Source organism: Lycorma delicatula, chromosome 11 (assembly GCF_047948215.1).
Source record: "Lycorma delicatula isolate Av1 chromosome 11, ASM4794821v1, whole genome shotgun sequence".
In the NCBI taxonomy this organism is placed as follows: Eukaryota; Metazoa; Arthropoda; class Insecta; order Hemiptera; family Fulgoridae; genus Lycorma; species Lycorma delicatula.
This window is the reverse complement of record NC_134465.1, coordinates 36,599,195-36,618,878: the sequence shown is the minus strand read 5'-3', so window position 1 is coordinate 36,618,878 and position 19,684 is coordinate 36,599,195. Positions and strand designations below refer to the sequence as shown.

Here is a 19,684-nt window from a genome sequence, read left to right as displayed (position 1 = left end):
AAAAAAACAATCAAGTTTACTATTTGAAAAAATACAAATTCAAGAAATAGTGTCTATAACACATGTACGTATTTATTTTTCAAAACTAATTAATTTTTAAAGTTCTCAAGAAGTTCTAGAATATCAGTAGTAAAGTGACAGATCTTGTGTACTTATTTAAGACAATTAACAGTCTTGAAACTTTTCAGTCTACGTTTCACAAAAATTATTTAAGTACAGAACTTATTTAAGAGTAAAAGAATATAAATAATATGACAACATTCAAATAAGAAAAATCTGCAAAAGTGATTTTATCCTTGACCTCATGTAGTAATGAATCCTCATTTCTTGTAAATAATGCTAATTTAAAATTCTATATGATAATAAGATAATGATTGATAAAAAAATGATAAACTTTAGTTTTCTAAGTGTATAAAACATGATATAATACAAAGTAACTTTTTCCCTGTATACCTAAAAAATCATAAATACAAATTAAATTGATAAAACTTTAACTAAAGAACTCATCTAAATTATTATCTTCTTGCTTGTAGCTTACAGTGTTAAATCCATACAATTATTACATTCTTACCATGTTTTAAATTTAATTCTTACTAGAATTAGATTAATCAATAGTAAATCGAATTAGAATTACAGTTGGGCAATATTTCATTCTGTTTAGGCACATTAATCTGCTGTTATAAATGAACAGAATTTTAATACATTTTAGCTTGATTCTGGAAGAAGTAACTTTTGATAAAATACTTTTTTATTAATTTATTTATATTTGTAATATATAAATATGGGGTTTGAAACACACACACACACACACACACACACACACACACACACACACACACACACACACACACACACACACACACACACACACACACACACACACACACACACACACACACACACACACACACACACACACACACACACACACACACACACACACACACACACACACACACACACACACACACACATATATATATATATATCTTTGTGAACAATTTTTGGCAAGCTTGATGTTTCTTAGTTCCTTGCTTGAATCAGAATATATATACATCTCAATGGATATTTTTTTACAACAGCAATACCTCCCTCTATTTATTCTGTAATAACCAGACAAGTAAAAATAATAAAAATGAAAGAGGCCAGATGAAGTGGAGATTTAATTGATTTATTTTAAGGGGAACTTTTAACTTTGAACTTGGACTGCTCAATGATTTGTTAATTAAGAGTTATTTCTACTTTTATTATTCTTAATTTTATAATCTCAGGTAGAAATACCCTATTAAGTAACAATTCATAAATATTGGTTCTTATTTATCAATATTTATTAATGATAATATTTATTTTGTAACCTTTTATTTTTTTAAAGTCTTCTTTTTACTTTTACTGTTATTTTTTTTATGTTTAAGAACCTAGTTTTAGATATTACTTTTTTTTTGTAAATCATTATTGAGAATTTTCTATTAATTATTCTATTATAAATAATAATAAATATAAAAATAAAAATAAAATTATAAATATATAAATAAAAATATAAAAAATCAAAATAAAAAAAAATAAAAAAAATCATTAAATCTTAACTGATTTCATAAATACATAATTAAGCATATGCTGAACTGCCATCAAACTGACGATTGATCAGAGTACTGATTTTAATTGAAACTTATTTCGTTTTTTTAGATTCTCAGAAGAGTAGAGTAAATGATATCAATCAAGTTTTTTGATATCAGTTAAAAGCTAATCAATACTTAAAGTGAAGAGTAAATAAGTTTCCTGTTTTTTTGATTCATTAGAAAAAATCTTTTTTCATGTAATTTTCCAGTAACGAAACACGAATACCTTTTAACAATGTATTTCGGTTGTGTGCTATTAATGTTATTATTTTTAACATTGTTTCTTATTTTTTAACAGTGAATAAATGTAAATGGGAAAACTATGGAATAATTATGACAGGTTATTCAGCTTATTATGATGCAGTATATTTAGATTAGTCACATATCATGTAAAACACAAGTAAAAAAGTGATAAACAAGTATTGTATTACCTGAGATTCTGCAAGAATTGCACTTTTATCGGGACATGAACCCTGAAATCCATGTTTCCATGTAGCTAATACAACTGGCTTCATCAGATCATAATCATGAGCTCTGCACGCATGAGGACCAAGTGATTGAATTTTTTCATCTCCAGTATACATTACAATCGTATCAATTATTACAACCTAAAACATAGATTATTCAAGAAGAATTAAAATAAAAATCAGATAAAAAGATTAGACTATTACGATTTATTATAGCTGTGCAGTAACATTGTACAATTTATTAGAATTTATCAAGAAGGCTGATGACAAAGTGTGAAAGATCTTTTGAGATTTGCAATATTTTATATTTTACAAATTTATGAAGAATTTATAGTTCTACTGCATCTTATACCTTTTTTTTAAAAAAAAAGTATTTTAATAGGTTATGTAATCATTTTAAAATTTGTTTGGATAATTGCAAATATCATGCACAATACTGAAGACAGGCAGAATTGTTCCTTTGGAAATCTTGATTACGTTATCATGTGGTTCTTTACTGAAGAAAAGACATATTTTTTTTGTGATACACACTTAAATTAGTCAATACAAAATCAGTACTGCTTTCTTTTAGATAAAAATAATGTGATCTGCTGAGGTGGGCAGGATGAAAGCCAACTGTTGGAGGGAGCCTTGGCCTTTCTTTGGGAGATATTGTATCTTTATATACACCTACATAACAGATTTTCTTCAAAATCATTTTATTTTATTATACAGATTTATCACCATCAAAGAAGCCTGTCCAATATCAATAAAGTATTACCAAGATTTTATTTATTGTTAGATTATCTTCTGGTACGCATTTTGAGAAAAAGTTTTCAGATCCTTGAAATAATTTTCTCTCTGTATTATCTAGAAATGACATTATTTCAGTGGCTTTCATCTTTAGAAACCAAAAGAACTCTGTAGGTGCCAAAAGAGGTGAATAGGGAAGCTAGGATACAAGCCAGTTATACTTTGACAAAAATTCTCAAATAATGAATAATAAATGTACAGGAACATTGTCACAGTGCACCCTTCATGTTTGATTAACTATGTATCACGCCTCTTCTTTTTTATTCCTTATCTCAAATGCTGAATTACTTTCAAATAAAACACTTTACTGATGTTATGGACAAATGGGATATGCCATAATGAATGGCACCATCTGAATAAAAAAACGTTGATTAATGTCATTTTAACATTTCCTCATAAACTTTTTGTAACATATTTAGAGTTTGCTGTAAATGTCTTACCAAATTTGAAATGAAATTCATATGTCAATCTTCAAGCAAATTCTTTACACTAGAAAATTGCTAAAAAATGTTAACACATCCTCATTCATGCATGAAGACTAGAAATAAACAAAACTGGGATGTTACAATAAACATTCTATTATTTCTAATGAATCCAATGGGATTTATATAATGATATAAGCATCTTTATATAATGATTAAGCACCACTAGCAAATCATATAAGCTTTAATAAATTGCATTTCAACAATTTTTTTATTTTTAAATAACTTGTAGCATTTCTTGCTTTTCAATGATTGTATATACTGGATGGATGTATAAGAAACAGAATTGATTGCTCTTACTTATCAACCACTCCTACTCCTTAACCTTAATTCTCTTTATTTTTGGTTCTGGGGTTTTAATTCAAACCATATAAGATCCATGCTCTGAAGAGTATGGTTTGTTGGAGAGGTGAGACCGCATAATAATTTGAATGATTTCAGTAAATAATGGATAAAGGCATTCTTTCTTAATCACTCTTGAAATATAATATCCATACTTTGTTCAAATATTTTAATTTATTTCACTTTTTTCACTATTATACTTTTTCAAAATTTTTGAGAACTGATTTCTTTGTAAAATATTATACTTTGACATTATTCACAGCTTACCAGCATTTACACTAAAATTGTTCAGTTTTTATAAGTATTTAGGTTTTATTTTTTTATAATTCATTGTTAAATAAATATTTTTTCACACTGAAATATAGTTTCATGAATTAAATGGTATTAATGGTAGTTAAATATAAACAATTAACGTTTTTAATTTTAAATTTAATAATATTAAAAAAATATAAAATATTTCCTAAACAAAACAAATGTACTATAACGTAACAAAACACAGATACTTGTAAAATAGCAAGTAAACCAATAAAAATAAAGAAATACTAACATTTGTTAAAACAATTTATGTTTAATATAATTATAACAACAAAAAAAAATGTAAAAAAAGCAATTTTCCAAACCAAGCTATTGTCAATTGCTAACGTTAAGATTTCTATTGCTGTATGTAGTTTGTTCATATTAACAAACAGTAATGTAGCTATCTTAATATAAAAAATTATTTATCTGGTGATTTGCAATATATACCAGTTCCACTATCTATAATCCAATTCTGACCTGGATTAATTTTTTCTAATTGTATAACTAACTCAGGTCTTATTAATACTGTATTAAATCCTTAGGTATGAAGATTGTTTAAAATATTGGGATTGTGCATGTATAATTAGAGTAAAGTAATTAACAACTACAGATATAGAACCATATCAGATAGTCTTTCTTCTTCAATATTAATTCTTCAAATATCTGTTACAGACATTTTATGTACTACAGGAATACTTTCCAGGTATTAAATCCCAATTTAAATGGCTGTAAACAGCAAAACAATCAATTTGATTACTTCTGGAGCAAAAGTTTTATATTACTACTTGATAAATGCACTTAAAACAGTTTTACTACTTAATTTAAACAAATAAAGATTTACCTCATTCCATGGTACATTAACAATATATGTCTGCAGACGAAAAGGGCTTCTACCAAACTGCAATGTTTTAGCACCACCACCATTAACGAGTAAATCAAACCATCCATCTTCTCTAGTCATTGTAAAACCTTCTTTAATTGTATTGGTGCTGACTCGTACACCCATTAAACCCATTCCCATTACGGTTACAACACGACCTCTAACTACAGCAGAACGGCTGAAATTTATAAAATATTATACAGATACGTAAAAAAACCAACATACATAAATTATTATAAAAAATTAAATTTTTTTTTTAAACAAAATATATATATAATTAAAAGTAATCCATGGAAATATTAGAAATCTTAAGAAGATTTATACTTAATAACAGTATATAAAAAATATTTTAAAACTAAGTATAAACCAGTTCTTTAAAGCATTGTTTCTTGACAAAAGCAGTACATTATTTTGTAAAGCTAATATTTACAAACTTCACATATGTAAAAATATCTAAGATTCAAGCAACCTTATTTAGAGTTGCTTTCTCTGAAAGTAAAGATGTTTGTTATAAAACTAGTTTCTGTAATAAATAGAATGAAGGTATCACATGTAGGGCTGAATACCATCTGCATTTCTGTGAGCTTATAACATTTTGATATGATAATGCAAAAAAAAACAAATCTGACTCAATGAAGAAGGCAAGGTATCTGTAGACTCCATAATAAACATTAAGTTAATTATCTTGTTACATTTTCTAACTTAAAGTTTATGTATAATCATTTTGCTATAGTTGTTAGTAAATGATGTTGAGAATGATAGGGAATAACAATGGTACTGTTCAAATCCATACTAATTCATTTAAAAAAAGACAACAGAAAGTATAACACATTCATTAAGTGGATATTCCAAAAGTCTCAAAATTTTGACACGTTACACTCACTTGCCGATAAATTTATATAAGCTTATGTTAAATAAAGTTTTTTTACTTTTATATATTTTATTATTCAGTTGATCTCTAACAAATGATTACTTTTCATCACATGTAATGACAACAAATACAATTAATAAAGTTAAAGTGAAATGTCAAAATTTACATCATTAAAATGATTCTTTTTCCATAATCTTTTATCAAATACACTTATAAACAGACAGCCCTGATATTTGTCATTCAAAAAATGAATTAAATTGCATGAGATGCATCATTCATGTAAGAAGGATGTTTTATTTTTAACCTTTAAGTGACTGAAATCCAGGAATTATTTAACTGAATGTAGCTCTGACATTATACTTTACTTCACATCCTTCAATTTTCATTTTCACATGTCACAGAATGGCCAGCTTGTAAAGAATGCAGTTTGCCATCTAACACATTATCTCAAACATCTCAATTTTCTTCTTTTCTTTTTTTTATTAATCCAGAACACAATTATTCACACTCATTATTCAATTAATTTTTTGATAATTCATTTACGAGTTTTTGTATTGTTAGTACTATCTCTTAATGTACTATGCCTTTTGATAAGTTCATCTGTTAAAAGGGGATGCTTAAAATCAAACATTAATGTTACCATATTTAAACATCATTATCAGTCCATTCATTTATCATATAACGACAGATCAAATACAAGATTGTGCATACATGACAAATTAAGTGTAGATAAATGTTTTATTGTCATGCAGTTCATTTCATTTTATTTTTCTATGTAATTAAAAATTGCTTATACAATTTTATTTGCTGTATTATATACACATAAAATTACTAAATTAAATAACTGACTTATAACATCTGTTAGTACTGTAAACTTTAAATATAAAGTTTTGCTCTTTTGTAATCACACCATATCTGTTATGTTTCTATTATTATCCAAGTCAGATTGGTGCTTAAAATGTTTAGTACTGCTGCTGTGACAAATATTTTAAGAATTTTTTGATATCATGATGCTGCCACAAATATTATATATATATATAGACATGGATAGTAAAATTTTTGTAGTCTTAAGGTGTAGAATGGAGTAAAACTTAATCTAACATACTGCTGCTACTACTACTACTACTGCTACTATTACAACCTAGTATATCAATAGGATGTCATGTAGACTGTAAAAAAATCATAGTACAAGGCATATTCATAAAGTAAGGCTCGTTTGGTCAAAAAAAAAGATTAACTCATTAGAAGAAGTTTTTACTACAGTTTTAGTTTACTACATATTTACTTCACTTTTCCACATAATCGCCATTCAGTTCTAAGCACTTTTCGTAACGCTGCACCAGTTTCTTTAACCCCTTTGCATAAACGTTCGCCGCCTGGGAAATGAACCAGTTGGCAGTCTCGAGTTTCTCATCGTTTTCAAACCTTGTCCCCCAAGCCACTATTTCAAATTCAGAAAGAGTAAGTAGTCACTAGGTGCAAGGCTGGGACTATATGGAGGGTGGTCAAAAAGTTCCCAATGAAAATCTTGAATCTTCTTCTTGGTTAAGGCAGCGGTGTGAGAACGCGTGTTGTCGTAAAGGAGGATTACACCGAACAACAGTTTCCTGTGTTGTCAATTTTGGATCACATGTCTCAGTTTGATGAGCATTTTGCAGTACACATCAGCTGTAATTGTTGATCCACGTTCCATGAAATCAACCTAAATGATGGCCTTTTCATCCCAAAAAAATGGTAGCCAACATTTTTCAACTAAAGTGCGGAGATTGCTTAAACTTTTTCAGTTTTGGGGAACTAGAATGGCACTGCTGCATTGTCTGTTGTTTCGATTCTGCGTTGGTATAAGATATCTGTCTCATCGCCTGTAACAATATGGGAAATCGGTGAGCATTTTCAGTGCCCACCATGCACACAATTTCTGATATCCGAGCTTTTCTGTGACAATCGTGCAGATAGAGGTGTGTCCAACATGCGGAAATTCATCAGTCAGAGCAGTAATTGTCAATCGCCAATCACATTGCAGTTTTCAGATCACTTGTTCAACAATTTTATTGGTCCGAATACTGAGCCTACCACTCTGCTCTTTGTTGTGCACATTTGTGTGGCCATTTTTAAAGTTTTGACACCAGTTTACTAAACCTTTCCTTCACTCTTTCACACACTGGAAGGAAAGTGCCTAGTGTATGGCCTAGGTCCGTACACTAGGCACAACTCCCGATGAATTTCAGCAACTGAAGATCCTTTCGCACATAAAAATTGAATCAAGTGTGCACTTCACAACTGGCGGATAAACAATTGTCATGGACACTGCGATCTGCATTCACTGGCAGGCAAACGACTACTGAATCAAAACAACTGTAGTGGCTTCGTAAATAGCCGATAGATGGCCCTGCATGCATGAAACTGTGTTTAAACTCGCTAATATTTAAATGTAAGTCGACAACCCTTACTTTATGAATGTACCTTGCAAAAGTTTTAACTTCCATTATAAATGAAAATAAATATCTGTGAGTTGATTGAATTCAATGCATGTATTTTCATTACGATTCTTAGTAAACTTATACTTTCTTGTTGTTTCAATCTTTTCTGCAAATTTAGTTACACAGTTTAATTCTAAACTGCATCTTGTATTAGCAAATTCATAATATATAACTAAATCATGTCCCATTGTAAAGAACACGTGACATAAAGTATTATTCTATCCTTAAAACCTTTTTTTTCAAGTTTAATGTTTACAATGCTAAATAATTATTCAGAGAAGGTAAAGAGGATGATGTTTGGTATTTAAATATTGTCATATTTTCATACCTTTTTCCCATTAAGGATTTATTTATCATGTTTTCTATAATATTTTTCAGAAGTACATTAAATTTAAAAAAAATATATATATTTTTAACATGAATGAAATATTACTTTTAACTGGCATATATATTCATTAAATATGAACACATATGTCAGTCCAAAGGTTTTTATAATACCATAAAGTCTGATCTCACTATATCAATTGTTAAAGTAATTAATTTGATTCTAAAATAATTATTAAGTAAAAAAAATTATATTTAAATAACTTGAGCAAAATTAATTTAACATGAAAATATCTAGTGTAGATTAAAACAAACCTGAAATTTTAAAAGTTAATAATAATAAACTTATTAATTCTAAATCTAATTTATATTTAGCTGTAAAGGAAATAATAAATTAATCTAAATCTATTAAAAAAAAACATTATTGTATCAAATATGTATATAAATCTACTAAAAAAAAGTTATACAGAAAAAATTAAACAGTTTTACTAAAAAAAGCCAAATTAAAAGTGACGTATCACTCTTTAGGAAAAGGTTTATTAGGTTCAGTTAGGTAAAAGGAATTGTTTCTTTAACACAAACAGCAATAGCACATGCAACACATAATCACAAAACACAAATACAAACACAAATTTTACCTGAATATAAAAATTCATTTACGATAAATTATTATAATTATACAACATTATAACAGTTACAATACAAAAAAAAAATTGTATAATTTATATTGGTGCTAATCTGTATTAATTTATTTTACAAAATGTACTATGCAAAAAATACACAGAAATTAAAAATTATAAAAAATGATAATATACTTTAATAATAATTTTGGCGACCACAATAAATAATTTTAACAGTAATAAAAGTATAGGAATACCAAGAAAGATAGATAATTTAAGAAAATAATATTAAAAAAAAAGTGAAAGGTTAGGACAGAATCTATGATCAACAGCCTGACTAAAGACTCAGAATATTAATTAAAAAAATATGATAATAAAATAAAAAATGGATTTTTAAAAATAATTGTATACAACATGCTTGTAAAGTACTAATTATAGATCTTCAACGTGAAATTATTTTTTCATAATGTGTATTTATTTTTTAGTAATAATAAAATTTTATCAATTATATTTTAAAACTTTTATTACCTTCTTTTATATAATATATTTTTATCTAAGGTAAACAAATAGTAAAATATTTTGCTCATTATTAGGAAAAAATTACTTTTAGTAAACTAATTATTTTAAATTTTAAAAATAATTACTAATAATTTTAAATTTAAAAAAAAAATACTTTTTATTTCCAAAAAAAATTAATGCCAAAACTTTATGAATACTTAAAAATCACAGCACAATGTTGTTATATATTTCTGGTAAAAAATTAGCTATTAATATCAGAATTTTAGGGCTATTTTTGAGTTTAGGTTTTACATACATATATAGTAACTGATTTTCAAGAAATATATATTGGTTATGATTTGTCTCAATTGTACGAGATGATTAATAACAATTAAAATGTCAGTTGATACAATGTTTTCTAATCCGCAAAACCAAAGTTTCTTGAAAATTGCAATATAATATAGACACTTGAAAAGAGGGATTTAAAAGACATACGAGGGTTATTTTTTTTTCAAGGTCTGATTGGTCGTGAAATAAAAACCCGCGCAAAAATCTGATGAACCTTTGCGCATATGTGTTGCGCAGCATCTCTAGTATGGCCTTCAATCATGCCGCGTCACTTCGTTTAGTTCGGAACATGCAGCTAGCATGTAAACATGTCTACAACAATAGCGGTGTGAAGTGCGTGCGGTAATTTGATTTCTTCAGGCTGAGGGGTGTAATGCAGCTGAAATTCATCGATGAATAAGTAATGTGTACGGTGAACCTTCAATGAGTGACACCAAAGTGCGACAATGGTGCAGGAACTTTAAAGCAGGACGTACAGATGTTCAAGATGCAGGTGGTCAAGGAAGAAAGACAGTGTCAACCGATGATCTCGTTGAGTGAGTGGATGAGGCAATTTGAGAAAATCGTTGGTTCACAATTTCTGTATTGAGTGATTAGTTTCCTGAAATTTCAAGGTCAGCTCTCTACACCATTGTGAGTGAGACTTCAGTACCACAAACTGTGGGCAAGATGGGTTCCCAAGATGCTGTCTGACCATCACAAAACAATGAGAATGGGCGCCTCCCTAACATTTCTCCAGCGCTACCACAATGAAGGAGAATATTTTTTGAACAAAATTGTCACAGGGGACGAGACATGGGTCCATTTCGAAACTGAAGAAACAAAAGAACAATCCAAACAGTGGATGCATTCTCATTCTTCCAGTAAACCAAAGAAGTTCAAGCGAACCTTCTCCAACAGAAAGTGTATGGCTACTATGTTCTGGGACCGGAATGGAGTTCTCTTGGTGGAATTCATGGAACTTGGCACGACCATCACTGTAGCCTCATACTGCGTGACTCTTCAACATCTATGAAGGGCAATTCAGAATAAGCGGAGAGGAATGTTGTCATCAGGCATTGTCTTTCTCCATGACAATGCTAAGCCGCACACTGCAGCTATAACAAAGAAGCCCCTGCAGCGTTTTTGTTGGGAAGTGTTTGATCACCCACCATACAGCCTGGACTTGGCTCCATCCGATTTTCACCTCTTTGCTCACATGAAACGCTGGCTAGGAGGACAACATTTTGGCACAAACATCGACCTGCAGACCACAGTAGAAAGATGGCTGAAAACACAGGCGGCTCTGTTCTATGACAAGGGTATTGGAAAGTTGGTACCATGCTATGACAAATGTCTAAATCAGAGTGGTGACTATGTAGAGAAATAGTGTAACTATGTAAGTACTTGTTACAAATAAAAACGTTTTTATTTTCACTATGGTTTTAATTTCGTGACCGATTTGACCTTGAAAAAAAAATAACCCTCATATATAAATATACATTACATGGCTGGAAAAATTATTAATAAAAAATAAAACTTAACAAAATATTTAGTTTGAATAACCATAAAAATATTAGAAAGAGTTATGTGATTTTCAATTGATTTATTCAAATAATCTACTCAAATTATCTTTTAACCCTTAATTAGAGTGTTTATAATTGTATTTGAGTGTTCTGCTAATTTGGAGATCATAAAAAATAAATATAACTAACTTCAGCAATGTAAAATCCAGTAATGAGTTTTAAGTAATATAATAATAAGAACAAAAAGATTGCTAAAATGACTAGTAATAAAATTACAAAAGCTATTCCAAACTTGGCTTCCAAAGCTGATGGCTATTTAAAATAAAATGAGTTGTTATAGCAATGCAGTGCATATACAATAAGTTGTTAAAAGCAATTTATAATCCTGCTACATATCCATTTGATACAGGAAAGTAGTGGTTGATGAAACATAGATCCTGCCATTATTGCTCAAAAGTAATAATATATGAACTTATGAAGACAATGTATACACCTCACATGATATGAACATATTTTGTACTGCTGAGATCCATAATGATTTTGTTATATTTATGATAACAGAAACCTTACTATGAGAGATTGGTGCTAGGAGACTGAATGTACACTTATTTGCCTAACAAAGAAGAAAAAAATTAAGGAGGTTATTCACTGAAAAAAGATATACAGTTTTTGAAATCACAAGAAATTTTATCTACAGACTTCATGATATCTGGAAATGACAATAATGTTAGAATTTACGGGAAAATAATAAAGTAGCTGAGATGATCAATAAAAATAATTTGTCAGTTTGGTATGCTAACAAAGAGCATTTTTCTTTTACATTCCACAGGTTTCAGAAATACTTTACTCATTCAATTCAAGTCAGGAAATTTTTTATCATTGCTGTACAATCTGGACTGGGTTCCAACTCTAGCACGTCTTCACCATAATAAAGATTCAGCTGATTGATTACACAACATTTTGAAATCAAGAAGGAGCTCATTGATAGGGTTAATTACAAACTGGCTGGTTCTCTTAACTGTTTTTACAACTCAACAGGATGTTAATTTCGGAATAATTCTCATATTAAATATTGCACAATGATACAATAGTATTTTAACCAATGCAAAATTTATTAGAAATTAACTAATTACTATTTATGGATATATCCTACATCAAAATATGCTACACTCACACTTGTTACTAACCTAACCTAACCTATTCCTGCTATTTCCAATCTCTTTTCTCGTTCATAGCAATTACTAAAACACCTTTTTGAAAAAAAGAGGTAATGAAAAATAAAGAAGTAATTTCTTAAGACTTTGAAAAACTGAATTTTATAAAAAGTGCAATTATAAAAAATGTTTCAATTAAAAAACTGTGGAAAGACAGACAAGTAACAGTTCCGTTAAATAATCAACTAATACTAGTAAATACAAGATACCAAGTATCTTCTGTTGGTAAAGAATTTAAAATGTTTTCACGATTACACTGCCCAGAAAGCATACCAACATTTTTTTTATAACCAATATAAGTTATAAATCAAAATTCTTAACATATTTTATAAATTTATTATATTAACTAAAAAAAAGAAGACCACATTAGTAACTTTACATTAATTAAAACAAATAATAATGACAAAAAAGGCATAAAGACTGAATTATGGAATGTAGATAATAATAATAGTAATAATAATAATAAATAATAGCGAACTGAGATAATATTGCTTTACGTGCATATGATTTTATTTGTTAATTTTTGCCGCCTTACCTTGAATTGAAGTGATTCCAAAAGACACTGAGGCAGCATTAAGAAAATGCCAACACTTAGTCACCTACATCCGCTAACTTAATTCTATGTTTTTATTTTTTAAATAATAATAAATAAATATTAAAAAAGAAAATCTAGATTTAATTTCTATTTTGGCGACATTATTAATTTTTTTTTTTTTTTTAGTAACAGTAATAATAATAAAAAAATAAACAAAAAGGTGACTTATATGATACTATAATTTGAACATGATTTAATAATTGAAAAAAATGAAATAATTAAATTAAAATAAATAATAAACATTTAATAAAAAAGAAGTAATTATTTTTTTATTTAATGTAACACATCTATCTAGAAGTAGTTGTTTATTTATAACACTAATGATAAGAACAGTATATTTAACATTAGTGTTATTTTACACATAAGACATTTTCATATATTTTTGACAAACGCTAGTTAGCTTTAATTTTTATAGTATTAATTACTAATTTTTTATACTATATTTTTTCAACTTAGTTGAACTATAACACAAAAAACTTAAATTTATAAGAAAAATTTCTCATTACATAAAATTTGAATGTACTAAAAGTAGTACTTTGTAAAAATTGAACTACTTCTTTTTCTCTTTATTATAATTAATTATTTAGAATGGTACATTTTTACAGAAACACCATGACTAAGAAAAAAAAGTTACTGGTTTATACTGTACTTTTAGGCAAGCTGAATTTATTTGAAGTTGATCTATAAAAATAATTCTCTCAGCTGAGTGGAAAAAGATAGTGTAAACTGTTTTTCAACAGAAAAGGGTATATTAAATTACTACTATGCACTATATTTTCTTTTCTTTTTTATGGATATGATGCATATAATAATGCTTGTTATACAATTAGTCCCTGTGATAAACCAGAGTAAAATTTATGCATGTATTGCTATATAATATATGTATTGTTTTTAGGATTGCATGTTGACATGCAATCTTTTATATGGCTCAGGAAATAGGGAACAGAAAACTATTTCATATTATTTTGAATTTGTTTGCAAAAAGTAAATTCCATATGTTAATCTCAGTTTTAAGATTCTATGATGATTTCCTGTGTTCTTTCAAAATGTATCACAATTAATATAAAAGGGGGGATCTTATGTTAGTGCATTTACTATGAAAAATTAGCATGTAAGTGTAGTACCAAAATCCTAGGGCTGTACAACACACAAATTATTGAAGTATGTTGGGAAAGATGAACTTCTTCTTAGGTTTAATTTAAATACTGCTATCTTTCCATTGATTTTTCAAGAGATTTTCTAAAAAAAAATAGGTGGTATTACCATTTGTTGATGCAGGTAAATAAATGGGAAATTCTAAAATTGGTGAGAGGAAATGAAAGATGTCTGACATACTTTTTGGTTTGTCCACAGGGTAGAAGATTGACAGAGACGATGGGATCTGAATATGTTCATCGAAATAAACATATGACTAATTCAATAGTAAAGAAAATTCAAAATATGGTGTGATTTCTTAGATCAAGTGTTGAAATGGGGAACATCGGCTTTAGACAGATATTTAACTGATACTTTTTGCAGAATCTTTCAGATCTATGAATAGGCATAGCTACAGTATCTAGCTAAAAACAATGCTGGAAATAATAAAATTATTAAGAAATAATGGATTTGCTGTTTTGTTTCTATTACTGCAGGTATACTTGATCCATTCCTGTTCTTCCCAAATTGTGACCAAGAATATTTAAGGTGTGATTTTGGTATTGGGGTGAAAGGTCTATCTATAACCATCCAAGATAGCTTAACATTATAAAGGAAAATATATTTTAGAAAAAAAACTACTGTTACAGCCAGCAGGCTAGATACAGTAAGGATGGTTGAACTGTGACTAAAGCTGTTCTGTAAAATGGACATCTCTCCTTTTGGCATTATAGATAAATAATGTGGTCACTTGAATTAATTACACTGTATCAGGTATTACAGCTGATCCTTTCCAACTAATAATCACCTAAATTAGAGTTTTTTTTTAATGCTAGATATAGTGCTACATAACATGAGTTATGCTACATTAATTCATAGTACATGAATTATGCTACATTAATTCATAGTATATACTTTTTACTTAATGCATTCTGTTCCTTGAGTTGAAAGAAATTAAACTTTTAAATAGAAATATGACAGATATATAATAGATATTAGAAATAGAACAACATGAAAAACTATATTCTAGACATACTAATTTCATTGAAAATTAAGTTAAATTTTAGTGTTTTACAAAAAAAAAAATCATTAGATGTTACCAAATAATCAATCATAAAGAAACAAAGAGTATTCAGAAAAAAATTATATATAATAAAACAAATAATTATCAAAATATAAATAATTACATAAACATAATTAGGATAAGCGTTTGTCAAAAAACATACAGTGACGTTAACACAAGGCATTGTTTAAGGAAATGCACATGGGGCACAACATAGCAACAAGATATATATATATGTATATAATAAATATATATATAGAGAAAAAAGATAAAACGTATATAATATTTTCAAAAATAAATCCTATTTAAATAAATTCAATATATAATATAAATTATATATTTCAGTCGTCAATGACTAACGACAGTAACACAGAAGATGTTATAAATTACATAACATTTATTATAGCAAATAAAAAAAAAAAATAAATAAAAACATTAAAAATAGCTTTATACCTATTTTAACAATAAACAGTTTTCAAAATATATATAAATAATATAAACACACAAATGATCATATATATGTATATAAACAAAATTTTAAAATGTAAAAAAAAAATTGTGAATAATAACAGCCATTTTAAGATTTTTTTTGTTTTATAAAATGTCTGAGGGAGATTCAAGGTTGTTTTGTGTATAAAAAGTCCATCACTGTGTTATATTGCAGAAAAATTATGAGAAAAATAATGATGTAAATAATATATTGGGCAGCTCTACAATTATTACTGACATTGGGCTTTGAATAATGAATAGTAGGTTTTTAAGAGTTTCAAATTAATTCTACCAGTGCAATAGAAAATTATTTTTTATTCTAAAGAAAATAGAATTTTATATTTTATAAATCTACTGAAATTCAGAATCAATAGGAACAGTGGATTAAACAATATATAGTTAATCAAGAATTTGTTTGACAGATCCAAGAAGGTTTTATAAAGTCATTAAAAAAGATGGTGCTAGCAAATCACATGTGCAAGTTTTTCATATAAAATATACAAAATACTTAATTTTATGGGGAAGCATCAATTAAAAAAAAATTCTATAATTCTAATATACAATATTCTTTAGAAAACTGCAGAACCGTCTGCTAATATATTTGTTAAAAAAACAGCATTTTTAGAAAGATTTCGGATGAAATAAAATAACACCTTTGAAAATATTTTTTTCATTTTTTTTTTCAAGAGCTTGACAATGATAAAAAAAAGTGATTGATAAGAGTGAATTAGATTATGGTCACCGACTCCAAGAAATATACTTAATATCTGTTTTGTCAGCAGTCGGTTAGTACAGGCTTTCTTGTGATAGTATTAATGCAAATATAACAATAAAAAAATTCTGCCAGTTGTGAACTTGATTCTACGGTTTGATTTATTAAAACAGAATGTTTCAATCCTTGGGTGAAATCTATTAGATGAATGAAGGTTAACTAATGTCAAAGATTAGTAAAAATAGATTTTGTGATTAGTGCTCTCGCCAAATAATTTTAAAACACTGAGGCATGCCAAATTTTAAAACACTGAGGCATGCCATTCAGAACCAATTAAATGGAATACTGATATTAAGAAACGTCCTCATTTGTAACACATTGTTCATAAGATTCAACATTTCCTATGGGCTTTTTTATTACCTTGTATTTTTTACAAACCAGACATCACAGCTTGAGAATTCAATGTCTTCCTTCATCTCAAAGTGGTGGTTTCAACAGTTCAAGAAAAATTAGGATTAGAACATAACAATTCTAAATTAGCTGAAGTCCCAGGTAGTAGGTTTTTTATGCAAGGAGTATAGAAATATTTGTTTCTTGATATGAAAAGTAATTAAAAATCAATGCTGATCATATAGAAAAATTAAGTAGACATGTATAAATAATTTCAAATTATCATCTTCTTTCATACAGTTAGACAACCATTACTGTTGAGATCAATCCTTATAGATATAAAGGTCTGAAATGCCTAGAGTTAATCTTTCTAATCCCTTCAAACTTACAACTTTAAGTCAGCAATGAAAGTAAAAATTCTGAATCAGTAAATATTATTTCAGAGTGTTTTGAGTGTGTTGTAACATTAGTGCAAGTCATTTCAGAATACCATAACACAAAAACAAATATATTGATTAATAGAAACAGAATTCATAAAGTCAAAAAGGTCACACTAATCATTTTTTTCTAGAAAAAAATTTGATTAACCTTGAATTATCCTCATCTAGATAATGTCAAATTAAAAAAAGTAAATAAATAAAATAAAAAATTAACATATAAAAATAAAATATGCATGTATATTTACACAATATGACACATATTTGACAAATATTAATTAAAAATATTGTTAATAAAAAAAACTCTTACCTTTCATTAAAATTCTCTTGTTTGGCATAACTCTGCAGACTATCTTCTTCAATTAGGAACTTCATTCTTTCAAAAAATGATGCAGTTATTGCCGGTGGTTGTTTTCTTAATAAAATATCAATTGGTTTTGGTGCAGAAACGCAAAGTTGACTGCTTCGACAAAAATGATTTGAACAACACTCTGGATCTTCACAATCCACAAGTCCATCTGAAAATAAAAATTAGACATTTATAAAATACAAATTAATCAAGCAGTTCAATTTTTTTTTGTCTCAGTCATTTGACTGGTTTGATGCAGCTCTCCAAGATTCCCTATCTAGTGCTAGTCGTTTCATTTCAGTATACCCTCTACATCCTACATCCCTAACAATTTGTTTTACATATTCCAAATGTGGCCTGCTTCACAATTCTTTCCTTCTACCTGACCTTCCAATATTAAAGCGACTATTCCAGGATGCCTTAGTATGTGGCCTATAAGTCTGTCACTTCTTTTAACTATATTTTTCCAAATGCTTCTTTCATCTCTTTGCCACAACACCTCTTCATTTGTCACTTAATCCATCCATTTGATTTTTAAGATTCTCCAATAGCACCGCATTTCAAAAGCTTCTAATCTTTTCTTCTTAGGTACTCCGATCGTCCAAGTTTCACATCCATATAAAGCTACGCTCCAAACATATAATTCCAAAAATCTTTTCCTGACATTTAAATTAATTTTTGATGTAAACAAATTATATTTCTGACCAAAGGCTCGTTTCGCCTGATTCGGCATTTTATATCGCTCCTGCTTCATCCATCTTTAGTAATTCTACTTAACCAAATAACAAAATTCTTCTACCTCCATAATCTTTTCTCCTCCTATTTTTACATTCAATGGTCCACCTTTGTTATTTCTACTACATTTACTAGCAAAATAAATAGACATTTTTAAAACTATAAAAACAACATAACATTTAAAAAAAAAGAAAAGATTATTTTGGTAACGCACCTTTCAAAAATACACTACCATTTTGGATAATATATTAAACATTTTGTTATGGAATTCTTTATGAGCCTTAATATGTAGTAAAAAATGTGGCAAACTGGCTAGTGAGGACTTTGTGCTTGACAAACTTCTAATTATATGTAATATTAAAGTATAGAGGAAAACATTTTTCTTCTCTTTATGTAAAAATTTTGAGATACAGAACTATGCGATGACTATATCATCACAGCCCCTTAACCATTGACACCAAAATTAAATGGAATTAATAACCCATGTTCTAATTGTCATTTAATTAAGAAATATTTAATTTTTTAAATAAATTTTTATCAAATTTTAATATTATTTGTGTATTTTTTTTACTAAAACCTTGATGTTAATATTAATTTATTTAAAAAAAAATTAATAAATTCAAATGCTACAGTAATCTATGTAATTAAACAAGACAATGTAATATTAATACTTTAGTTGATGCAATTGCCATATTTCTATCTTAATTACTAAATACAGTCATTGAAAAAAGTTGAAGCAATTAAAAAAAATCATTTCTCAGAAACTAATAGAGATATTCAAGTAGTAAAAAAAAAAAATTCAGCTACTCAAACAGTTTTTTTATATACCTTAGAATGGTATATATTGAAATAAGCGGTACCTATAAATGGTATATATTGGTCATTCTGCAAACATGCAGCTGATAATCGACTTCTGGCCAAGTCCGCTGGATCATCACAGGGATAACTGTGACAAAAGCAAGTGATCCATTGTCTTAAATGTTTTGGCATAATTGCAGGATATGGGAATCTCAACAAACCAATGAAAATTATTGAATATGTAAG

General features: G+C 27.9%; 1 protein-coding gene across 3 annotated transcripts in view; it reads right to left on the bottom strand.

Moving 5' to 3' along the window:
* The window catches only part of Ten-m (teneurin transmembrane protein Ten-m), an 887,841-nt gene that overhangs the window by 37,893 nt on the left and 830,264 nt on the right, over window positions 1-19,684 (bottom strand). For all 3 annotated transcript variants that reach the window (XM_075378109.1, XM_075378112.1, XM_075378111.1), the window contains 3 exons: window positions 17,867-18,074; window positions 4,838-5,054; window positions 2,048-2,224 (listed from right to left, as the gene is read on the bottom strand). In XM_075378109.1, the coding sequence (XP_075234224.1) occupies window positions 2,048-2,224; window positions 4,838-5,054; window positions 17,867-18,074 (602 nt within the window). The remainder of the gene's footprint in view (window positions 1-2,047; window positions 2,225-4,837; window positions 5,055-17,866; window positions 18,075-19,684) is intronic.